This window comes from Bos mutus, chromosome 2, assembly GCF_027580195.1.
Source record: "Bos mutus isolate GX-2022 chromosome 2, NWIPB_WYAK_1.1, whole genome shotgun sequence".
NCBI lineage: Eukaryota > Metazoa > Chordata > Mammalia > Artiodactyla > Bovidae > Bos > Bos mutus.
Genome location: NC_091618.1, coordinates 117,420,481 through 117,433,034, shown reverse-complemented (window position 1 = coordinate 117,433,034; position 12,554 = coordinate 117,420,481). Strand labels below are relative to the sequence as shown.

Below are 12,554 nucleotides of genomic sequence, written 5' to 3'. Positions count from 1 at the left end.
AATCATAAAAATGTTTACTAAGATAACTCTATCTTAGTAATAAGTGGATATTTTTATTACCACTGTGAGGAAATTGAGGCTTTAAGAGATTAAATTGTGCTATACTGCTGCTAAGTCACTTCAGTCGTGTCCGACTCTGTGTGACCCCATAGACGGCAGCCCACCAGGCTCCCCCGTCCCTGGGATTCTCCAGGCAAGAACACTGGAGTGGGTTGCCATTTCCTCCTCCAATGCATGAAAGTGAAAAGTGAAAGTGAAGATGCTCAGTTGTATCCGACTCAGCGACCCCATGGACTGCAGCCTTCCAGGCTCCTCCATCCATGGGATTTTCCAGGCAAGAGTACTGGAGTGGGGTGCCACTGCCTTCTCCGAGTATACTGTATACTTGTATATTATTCAAACCTATCATCTATCTGATAATAAAAAATTAATCAACTACCTTAAGAATTGGCTTCAAACTCGTGGTTTTTAAATAAAAGTCAAAAATATATCCCTGAAGTTACGTAAGGACACACAATCACTCATTATTTTAATGAGATACCTAAGGAGGTGAATGCTATGTTCTTAATATGGGCAGATATGAAGAAGACAGTTTTCAAATCTGTCATACTCAGTCTTGGGCTCGAGTTCAACTGTGTGCTCCATGAAAGTAGGAACAAACTTATCTTCATCTTGGTTTCCCACTTCCTTGACCTCTAGCACAAGGCCCTGCATACTGTAGGCAGGTAATCTCTAGAATTTTTTAGATCTCTTTTATTAAGTTGTAGAGAATGGTCTCTCAGCAATCATTAACACAAGATCAGGTATAAAACTCCCTTCTAGTTTCATCTTGGAATTATAAAAATCACAGCTCCAATAAGACAGAACTTTTGAAAACATTTTAAAATAAGGACTTAACTTTTAAAACGAAAACATCTGGTGAGTTAACATCTGGTGAATTAAGCTCTTGTTTATTAGATTTAAAGCTGTGACTGGTCAATGGAGAACACAAAAAAATGTATTAATAATGTGGCAACATCTTCAGTAACAAAAATTAAATCTTCACGTTTCCTTTAAGATCATAACTTGTGCTATACTTGGTTTTCTTCACAAGCTGCCTATTTTCATATTCTTTCACAGTGACTTGGAAATACATGCCACCTACCCTCAAGGTGTTATACATATTATATAAGAAGGTTAAATAAAGGATTACATATATTTGTTCATTGTTCTTTTAAAATCAAGTTTCCTTTCAAATACTAAAATTACAACTTAATTTCCAGGTCACTGTATTTTTTTAAAGACTTTTTTTTTTTTTTCCCTAGAACAGTTTTAGCTGCACAACAAAACTGAGAGGAAGGTACAGAGATTTCCATGTGCCCTTGCCCCCACACATGCATTGCTCTCCCCCATTATCAATCCCTCTGAACGGTGTGGGGACATTTGTGACAAAGGATGAACTTAGGTTCTTTCCAGGTCAGCATTTTAAGGAACTTGGAACACACAGAGAAGGTGAAAGTACTCACCCATCCTTTGTTCGCCCAGCTCAGAGAAAACCGATGCACACTTAGCTTAAAACCTGGAGTTGAGTGCATATTTCACTGCCGCTCTTTCAATTGGTAAAACTTAGTCCCCTGGGTAATACCCACTAACCTTAATACCTCCTAGGCAGCAAGCAGAAATCTGTTGACGTGACTACAGTCTGGTTTATGTGGTATCAAAGATGTGGGTAAACAGACATACAAAGAGACATTCAATAACGGCCGAATGGTTTAGTCGCAACTTCTGCAGAGAGAAACACAACTCTCAAAATGAAAGTCCACAGAACTGCTGAATGGGTCTCTTGGCTTGTCTGGCCTGTTGTGTAATTTCATTTTAGAGATGTAAAAGAGCTGCTGGAAAAATGGTAGGTTGTGGCTACCAATTTCTGAATAGACTCACTTTCCATGCAAATTTAAAACAGTATTAAAGAGACCATTGCTCTCTGAATGTTAACTCCACTGAAATTGCTCATCCGATGAGTTTATCTAAGCTATAATATTTTTCTGTTCATGAACTGTATAAACTATTTTCAAAGAAAGATATCCAAAATGATTCATAAACTTCAAAAGTATTTTCTTGTTCAAGCTTCTGATGATTAGGCTTGTCTCTCTTCTAGTTTTTCTAATTTTGACAGAGCAACACTATTCCAGTGACACCAGTAGCCTTTACAGTGCTGATGATGAGGGCAATCGTGATAGTTCACATTCAGTGCTTTCTCTATCCCTGTCTCTTACACGGATTATTTCATTCCATCTTCATCAAAAGCCTTTAAATAATGGCTATTCAATTTATTTTATGGCTGATTGAGCAGACAGAGCCTCAGTGAGGTTAATGACACACAGAAAGTATTAGAGTTGGAATGGAAATCAAGATTCTCCTCTGGACTCCAAGCTTTTAAATAGTGACCTCTACTAAAATCAAAGCTAGTATTAGATGTCAAGAGTGCTGGGAGAAAGTGGAAGCAATGACAGATTTTATTTTCTTGGGCTCCAAAATCACTGTGGATGGTGGCTGTAGCCATGAAATCAAGACACTTATTCCTTAGAAGGGAAGCTATGACAAACCTAGACAACATATTAAAAAGCTGAGACAACAGGGCTTCCCTGGTGGTCCAGGGGTTGAGTCCACCGTGCAATGCAGGGGACACCAGTTCAATCCATGGTCCCGGAAGATCCCATATGCCGTGGGGCAGCTAAGCCCATGTGCCACAACTACTGAGCCTGAGCTCCGGAAGCCGTGAGCCCCAACTACTGAGCCCGCATGCCATAACAACCACAGCCTGCGCACCCTGGAGCTTGTACTGCTCAACAAGAGAAGCCATGACAGTGAGACGTCCTTGCACCTCAACTACAGGGTGGCCCCCACTCACAAGCAGAGAAGGCCAGCATGCAGCAACGAAGATCCAGCACAGCCAAAAATTTAAACAAACAAACATACAAAAATAGATAATTAAAAAGCAAAACAAAACAGAGACATCACTTGGCAGACAAAGGTTCTACAGTCAAAGCTATGGTTTTTACAGTAGTCAGGTATGGATATGAGAGTTGGATCATAAAGAAGGCTCAGCACCGAATACTTGATGCCTTCGAACTGTGGTGCTGGAGAAGACTCTTGAGAGTCCCTTGAACTGCAAGGAGATCAAACCAGTCAGTCCTAAAGGAAATTAACCTTGCCTATTCATTGGAAGAACTGAATGTGAAGCTGAAGCTCCAATACTTAGGCCACCTGATGTAAAGAACTGACTCATTGGAAAAGACCCCAATGCTGGGAAAGATGGAAGGCAAAAGGAGAAGCGGGTGATAGAGAATGACATGATTAGATAGCATCACCGACTCAATGGACATGAATTTGAGCAAACTCAGGGAGATGGTGGAGGACAGAGGAGTCTGGCATGCTGCAGTCCATGAGGTCGCAAAGAATCGGACATGACTTAGCAACTTAACAACAGCAACAATACAATATTAGCAACAGTACAATGACAAAAAACTACAGCAATTTCAAGTAGTCTTTAACCTTAAGACTAACTGAACACATCTACCACAACCTTCCATGGAAACAGAGGGGCAGAAATGAATAAAACAAAAATAAGTTTACAGCATTCTTAAATAGGGTGCAACCATGAGGTTTGCTTCCAAGTTTCCAGAACTAAGCGCAAGTCAGCTAGCTCTACTTCAGGAATGCAGTGTCTGATGAAGAGAAAAGAATGTAGTTTTGCAGTCACATAGACAAGCATACAAACCCCCATGCTGCTATTTATTATGTAAATAAAGAGGGCAAGTCATGAACCTCTCTCAGCCTCAGTGTTTTCTATCTCCAAAATGGAGATGTTAAAGTCTACCTTAGAAGACACTGCAAGTCACTGACTTGGCACCCAGTGTATGGACAGTCCTACCATACACTGGCACACAGCAGGCACTCCATAAATGGTGGCTAACAGCTCGGTTACAAACGATGTACGAAAAAATGTTTAGGAATCTTGCGCATTCTTATTTCCACAGAAAGATGTGTCCAAATACTCTACAGGTGTACGACACCTGGGTGCCCGTTGGAAGCTGAGAGGCCATATCTGACAAGGCCATTATGTTACCTGGTCAATCTAGCAACTGTAGTCAGCACCATCTCATGACCGGAGCACCGGAGCTTACTGAGAAAGCTGACAGAGTGAGTGGAGACAGGTGCCCTTGGATACTTGCCAGTGGGAAAGCAACAGCAGTGGACAGCGATGCACACTGCACATCTTGTGAATGCCTACAGCAAAAGAGGCTCGCAGTCTTGCCTGCTGTCTTCTTAATCATGTTCTTAAAGGGACTATTTTTATTACTTTGGGAATAGCATAAAGTACCAAAATCACCAAAGCCAGAAGGCCATGACTGAAGAAGCAGTTAATTCTACTACTTTCTCTATAGTAATGATTATCTTGCTCTCACTGAAAGATGGCAGAATTACATTAATAATAAATCTCCATATAAGCACCACTAAGATGAATGAAAGTAGAAAACTTTAGGCACAGTGGCTGGGAAAATTCCACACAGCACACCTGGGAAACCCTGAGGGAAGAACCAACAGTCATCACATTCTTGACTCTTGCTGCATAGAAACACAAGCTTGTTAAGAGCCAACAGCTATGGCCCCACAATGAAGTCGTCTGTTGTTGGAAACCCTGCATTGTAAGAAATACAATCAGGGCCCATGGAGTGGTCCATTTATAGCCAAGAGGAGTTCAGCAATCTTGACTATGAAGTGGTAAAAGGCAAATGAATAAACAATTCTTTCATTCCCATGGTTGCCTTTCAGTAACACTAGAACCAGAACTTACCTGTGGGCTTGCTCCCTACCTGTACTCACAAACATGCAGCAAAACTACTGAAAACCCAGCAACTACGATCATACCTCATTACAGCACTTACAACCGAACGGCAAATAAAAGGACAAATACGAAGCCCATTTCAAGAACAAAGGCTCTGGAATGTACAGAGTTAATAAGAGGCAGGAGAACAATTCTGGATGACTAGAAAAGGACACTGAGGTCAAGCTAATTTGTACTTTTCTATAAGGCTATTAAAATGACCCAGAACAGACAAAGGTTTTCCGTATGATCATCACTCAAGATTTTGCTAACAAGCAAAAAAAATCGTATAAACATTTTTATATGTATATTTAAGGCAGAGTTGGTTTGTTTTGATTACCCTTGTAAACTCAGAGCAGATATATCTATGCTTTGCCTATATGTACTCATAAATATTTGCTGAAAGAATGAACAAATATTTGCTGTAATAATATACAGTGTCCAAGTTCCCACTTTCTGGAAAACATGCTTGAATTTCTATGAGATAAATATAGATAGTTAGAGGGCAAAGAGGGGCACAGGTTTTGCTCATAGCATCTCAAAAATGGTTTTAAAAACTTGCTTTAAGTGTCCCATCTGGTATATACTTCATATTCATTTAATTTTAAATCTTATGGAGTTAAGGCTTACAATTTGATAATTAAAATAGATGACATTTATATTGTATTTACTATATTCCATATACTGTTTTAAACATATATATGTTTTACATACATATGCACATTAACCCACAAAATATAACCTTTAAAAATAAACGTTTTTGACGATAGAAGCTATACACGTCCACTGCAGAAATTTGAGGGGAGGAAAAAAAGAAACCACCCACAACCAGCAATAAACTCTTCCAATATCCTGGTATATTTGCTTTCAGCTTTTTAAATGAACATATACTCCTGATTCTTAAAAAAAAATTGGAAATACACTATATTTTCAATGTAATACCTGGGTCTTTTTCATTTAACAATATATAATTTTCTCAGAGCTTTAAACATTTTAAAAACATTTTTAACAGCTGTGCAATATTCCACTGTATGGCTATGAGTCAGGTTATTAAATGAATTCCTTGTTGAATATTAGATTACTTCTAATTTTTTAATACCATAAACATACTTTGAGAAACATCTCTGCACAGAAATCTTTACATGTATCTTTGGTTGTTTCCCTAGAATGCATTTCTTAGAAGCTGAGCTACCAGGTCCTATGGTTTGATTTTTTAAAAGACTTTAGATACATACTGCAAAATTTCCCTCCAGAAAAGCAGAATTAATTAACATGCCCAGCAGTAGTACATGACAGCATCCATTTCCCTGAAACCTCATCAACCTGGCTATTCCCATTACTACAAAATCTGCTCTTTAACTAGGATTTGAGGTCAAGAGGCCTGACACAACATGCATGGGGCTTTCCTTTACTTTTGTGAAGGTATTTTAATTATAAGTGTTAGGTAGGTAGAATAGAAAAATGGAGTCCAGAATGGCAGTGGCTAAAAGACAAGGAAGGGAAAAGCCCACGAAAATAGAACAGAGGAAAGCCCAAGGACTGGAGTGAGGACCTCAGGTAGAACAAACAGCTCTCCTGGCTAGCCCAATTTACATACGGCAGGCCCAGGGGGGAGGAGAAAAAACATATAAAAAGAGGAGCCAAAGGGCCGGGGGGTCTCTCTCTCTCTCAGGCGCATGCTCTCTCTCTCTTCTCCCTCTCTCTCTCTCTCTTCTCTTCATGTCTTTTGGGACGGCATGCCCTCACACCTCGAGGATGTATTTTCCTTTATTTTCTAAATAAAACTGAGCTGTAACACAGAGCTGTAACACTGATCTGTCCGAGAGCTGTGTGACACACCGAGAGCTTTAACGTCCGTCACTTCAAATTTTTGTTGTGACGAGACAGAACCGAGGAAATTACACACTCCCCTGACACAACCTAGGAGAATTACTAAGACAGAAGGATGGTAATTTTTTCTATGTGTCCAAGTTGAAAGTCAAATAGAGCAGTTTTGTTGATGCTTTGGGATGATGTTTTTATAGTCCTAGTGAAATACCTGAAATGTGTTGTATAGAAGTGATTGTGTCCAGCCTCGGTGAACAACAACCTCCCGAGGAAGCTTCTGCAAACAAAAGATTCCCAGACCTCATCAATGACCTACGAATGAGACTCTCCGGGGTTCGTAACTGATTATACTGTGCTTCTCTCCATTTAGTGTTATGCCTAAGAACCCAGCAGGCAGTATTCATCTTGGCTCTGAAGGATGGACAGACTTGCTTCTATAAACAGGCTACCCCAAACCAGACAGAAGGTAATAAAATAATTCCTTAAGTGAGAAACCAAGGCAGGCGGAGAGAACCAAAGTGCTTTGGCAAACACACCAGGGCAAGCAGCAAACAGATTCTTTCTGAGATAACATTGAGTTCTCAATCACTTGTGGGTAATAAGTATCTACGTGCCAGGTGGCAAATTTCCTTCCAGTGGTCTCAGTTTCAGCACATTTGACACGGACTGAACACACGCCATAAACATCAAGCAGCACTGACAGCAATCTCCAAATGGTGGGGACAGCAAGAAATTTGTGGGGCTGCTCATTTTGTTTCATAGAAAAGGCTAACTGTAGTTTTCAGCAAACAAATAAATGATCGGAACTTCTCACTCCAAAAGCAATACATGTAGTGTAAGTTCAGAAAATTTAACATTCAGGAAAGCACAAACTACAAAAATTCACCTTTAATACCAGGACTTCACAATCATTATTAATATTTTCATCTGTGTACTTTCTGGTCTACTGTTTCCCAGGCCAACGAGGACGTGAAAAATTACTGCTATTGTTGAGGGAAAAAATGAGGAGGTGATATATAACTCAAGGGTAACTGACAAATGCCGTGTTACAAAGTTCACTTAGACAAGTACAGAAGGCCCTTTCCCCAGACATTCCTGCTCATCCAGCCCTACTACGGAGCATACAAGTGGAGTGGTCAAGAACAGGAACTCCAGAATCAGGCTTCCAGGGAGCAAATCCTGACTTAGCTGCTCATTAGTGTGGCCAGAATATTTCACCACTTTATACCAAAGTTTAGTTCTCTGAAATAGTGATATTTCAGCCTTCCATAGTGAGAACTCATGAGAAAGCAGCTGTTGCTGGTATTGTTCTATTATTCATGAACTGTGCCTAATATTTAGACTTCTCAAAATACCCGATTTTAAAAATGCACCTAAATCACAAAAGTTGGTCATAACATGACTTTCTGCAAGCAGATACTATTTTTCCCATCAACATTGGTCCTAAGTCTTAAAAGCTAGGTTCCTTGGGATGACTGGAATCACCAAAAGGCTAACTTGGAAGCAAGTCAGGAATTTAAACTAACCTGGCACCCAGGACTTTATATATCAGTCTCGCTATGGTTAAGACACTGCTTCCCTGATAGCTCAGTTGGTAAAGAATCTGCCTGCAATGCAGGAGACCCAGGTTTGATCCCTGGGTCAGGAAGATCCTCCGAAGAAGGGAAAGGCTATCCACTCCAGCATTCTAGCCTGGAGAATTCCATGGACCATACAGTCCATGGGGTCACAGAGCCAGACACGACTGAGCGACTTTCACTTATCACTTTAGTATTTCTCTCTCAACTGAGAGCTGGGTTCCAGGGTTATCTGGCAAATCCCTGGATCCACTGAATTCTAAAATTTTTCTATTTAGATACTGGCAGATTTCAAAGTATTCTCCTCCTCACTGATAAGACTGAAGACAATTTAAACTGGAAGTTAGATATAAATCAAGAATGCTTGAATTTTTCTCTCCAGAACTGAGAATATTTTTGTTTGGGGAACATTATATTTTTCACAATCCAAAGATGGAAATAGGTTTCATATTCAGAAAATAAAGATGCTATATTTCAAAGCAGTAACTTGGTTTAGCAAAGCTATTTGAAAAAGATACTTCAGAGATTCAACTGGAAGAAAAATATTCCACGTCAGTTTGTGTATATGCTGGGGGATATTTTTATCAATCTGTTTGTCCAAGAATAAAACTTGCTATGAAAACCCTGTACACAAAGTATAGTTGTTAATGAAGAACATTTTTACTTTCTGGTTTTCTAGACATCTTCTTCACTAGTAATGAAAGTTGCAAATAGAGCAGACGCTGCTGATATCTGAACTGGGTGGTTATGTGGTGGTAAACCAGACCATGGTTACCTGAGTCCCACTGAATCACTGTTGGGGCAGCCTCCCATGCTACAAGAGGACATTAACTGCATGGGTCATGGTTTGTTAACTGTTATAAATAATGTATAGGAAACTTTTTTTTCTTAGTATTAATACTTTATTCTTTTCTTTTCTGGCTGTGCCGCATGGCATGTGGGATCTTAGTTCCCCAACCAGGGATTGAACCCGTGCTCCTGCAATGGAAATGCAGCGTCTTTACCAATGGATCACCAGGGAAGTCCCAGGAAACATTTTTAGATATCCATGTAATTGAAATCTTCTATTAGTTGTAATCACTGACCATAATATTGAATATATATTTTATTAAACACTGGCAAGAAGATTAACTATCAGCCTCTTATGACTTATTAGGAATATCATTTTTTTTCCTTAAAAAGTTCTTTATTTTATGATCTCTAAGCTTCTGTAAACTTTAAATCATTATAAGGATAGCTGTTTGTTTTTCTTTGATTTTTCATTAAACAAACAGATTGACTCATATGTGCCTTTCACATCTAACTTGGTAGAGCTATAACAATTCACTCTAGTAATAGACACTGTCACCTGGTAATTGGGCTTTCTTGGTGGCTCAGATGGCAAAGAATCTGCCTGCGATGTGGGATACCCGGGTTCTGTCCTTAGGTTGGGAAGATCCCCTAGAGAAGGGAATGGCTACCCACTCCAGCATTCTTGCCTGGAAAATCCCATGGAGAGAGGAGCCTGACAGACTACAGTCCATGGGATCGCAAAGATTTGGACACGACTAAGCAACTAACACTATCTGATAATTATTCATTCCAAATTCCAAGTTCCTGGAGCAACAGTATCTGATCTTCTGAAATGGTTTGATAACAACACAAGTAAAAATAAGCATTGGCTCCAGAGGCTTCACTTTAAAAAATGTAGATGAGGGTTTCCCTGGTTGGCTCAGTGGTAAAGAATCTGCTTGCCAATGCAGGGGACATTCGGTCCCTGATCCGGGAGGATCCCACATGCCTCAGAGCAACCAAGCCCATGTGCCACGACTACTGAGCCTTGCTCTAGAGCCTGGGAGCCATAAGTACTGAGCCCATGCGCCACAACTACTGAAGTTCGTGGCCTTTAGTGCCTGTGCTCCATAACAAGAGAAGCCATGGCAATCAGAAGCCTGCACACCGCAACTAGAGAGCAGCCTCCGCTCACCCCAACTAGAGAAAAGCCTCCACAGTAATGAAGACCCAGAACATCCAAAAATAAATACATAAAATTATTTTTTAAAATAGTCCACATTAAAAAAAAAAACTTTTTTAAAATGTAGATCCTTGGCCTGATCCCAAACTACTGAAACTGTCTCAACAGGGTGGTCTCAGTTTTGTATACTGCAAAAAATTCTCTAAAAAATGTAATCATAAGGGTAATTATCAAAACAAACAAACAGAACCCAATTGGCTTGCTATAAGCCAATTACATAGTATTACTGAAAAATAAGTACGATGAGAGACTGGGAAACAACAACTCTTATTTTAGAGTTATCTCCCACCCCACCAATAGTTTTAACATCTGTGCAGAATGCTCCCATTGCTTTGCTTTTGTTTGATATCTCTGCCTACATAAGCCCCAAGTCATTCATTCTACTGTACAGTTGCCATGAGCAGCAAGCAGGAGGCTCTGTGCTCTCCTGGTATCTTCTGCCACTTCTGGACCATCCCTCCTCTACTTTCAAAGCCCACTGTTTTTGAGAGACTCAACTCCTGACTGTACTACTTTCTCTCCTTGGTGTCATCTCCTAATTGCATGATCATTCCCTCACAGCTACCAAGGCCTCTGGAGCCTGGTTCACAATCTTCCTATCCATGCCAATATCTCATTCACTTGCTTATTCAAATATATTCTGAGCCAAATTATATGCCAGGACTGTAGAAGGTGCTGCTGCTGCTAAGTCGCTTCAGTTGTGTCCGACTCTGTGCGACCCCAGAGACGGCAGCCCACCAGGCTCCCCCATCCCTGGGATTCTCCAGGCAAGAATACTGGAATGGGTTGCCACTTCCTTCTCCAATGCATGAAAGTGAAAAGTGAAAGAGAAGTCGCTCAGTCGAGTCCGACTCTTAGCGACCTCGTGGACTGCAGCCTACCAGGCTCCTCCATCCATGGGATTTTCCAGGCAAGAGTACTGGAGTGGGGTGCTAATGGTACTAGGGAGACATTATTAGACAAAATAAAACTTCTGTTTCCAGGGTGTCTGCACTGCAGTGGTAAGGAGCAGAGGAAGGAATACAAATGTAAACAGGTGAATATGTAACATGTCAGATAGTGGTTAATGCTCTGAAGACAAAAGCAGGTAAGTGGACAGTGAGTGATGAGGATACACAGGGGAGGGTGGGGGAAGGCTGCCCAAAGAGGGTACGTTTAGAGAATGAGTCAAGAGTGTGAGCATATCTGGGGATACTCGGAGGAAAAGCAAGCTGGTCAGAGGGGGCCCAGAATGCAAAGTCCCTGAGGTTGGGAGCATGCTTGGCACATCTAAGGAAGATGCTGGGGAGCACTATGTGGAATGTGGTAGGAGATGAGACCAGAAAGGTATATGCAGATCCAGGTTATGAATGACCTTGTAGACAGTGGTCAGCAGCTCAAATATTTGGAGAGCGATGGGAAACCATTGGAGGCCTGGGCACAGGTGAGAGGCTTGATCTGACTTAGCTTTAAAGGGACCACTTTGACTACTTTGTGAAAAATGACCTGAAGGTTAGTCAAAGGTAGAAGTAGGGAGACCAGTTAGAAGGATATGGCCATAGTCTGGGTGAGGAATGATGGTGGCTCAGACCAGGGCAGAGGGGGAGGAGGAGGGAAGTAGTGGTCAGATTCAGGACATCCTGAAGGCAGAACCAATGGGATTCACTGAGGGTCTGGACGCGTGGTGTGAAGAAAAGAGAGGAGTCGAGGATGGCTCCTGCAAGATTTTTGGCCTTACCAGTGGAAGGACAGAGTTGCTGTTTACTGAGATAAGGGGGACTGGAAAGGAGTAGATTTGAGAGAGAAATTAAGAGTTCAGTTTTGGATATGTTAAGTTTGAGATGCCTTCTTAGTATCCAAGTGGAGCTCTTCCTTGGTCACTTAAATATTACTGTTGTCAACTAATTAACATCCCGAATCAGGGTTCGCGAATTCAAATGCTTTCAGGGGCCAGGCAGGAAACACAAAATATTGCAATACAATAAGGAGAGGAAGAGACTGTGGCTGATGAGAGAGCAAATGCCTCATCTAAAGGGGAAGCCAACCCTGAGCCCAGTCTAGTGCTGCCATTTGGGATCCGGGCCCAGTGTTCCTTTACCTTCCCATTTCAAAATAGAAAGAAGAATCTGGACTTTCAACAACCAAACATTAGGGAAATAAAAAAGCTCCACAATCTATCACATTCGAGAAGTGCTCAGTTAAATCAAGTTCTGGCTGCAGGATTTATTGATGTCTTTATTAATTGCAAAAAATGACTGGGTTTAGCATTTCTCTAATCTTCCTGACAGCA

The 12,554-nt window shown here is 40.9% G+C and overlaps 1 protein-coding gene across 15 annotated transcripts in view; it reads right to left on the bottom strand.

Annotated features, from left to right (window-relative positions):
• The window catches only part of OSBPL6 (oxysterol binding protein like 6), a 217,533-nt gene that overhangs the window by 73,449 nt on the left and 131,530 nt on the right, over positions 1-12,554 (bottom strand). Inside the window, exon 1 of one of the 15 annotated variants that reach the window (XM_070358966.1) lies at positions 1,506-1,663. The exons of the other annotated variants lie outside the window; for them this stretch is intronic. Within the exon in view, the coding sequence (XP_070215067.1) occupies positions 1,506-1,574 (69 nt within the window). The 5' untranslated portion in view covers positions 1,575-1,663. Of the gene's footprint in view, positions 1-1,505; positions 1,664-12,554 lie in introns of those variants that run through there. 15 annotated transcript variants of the gene reach the window in all.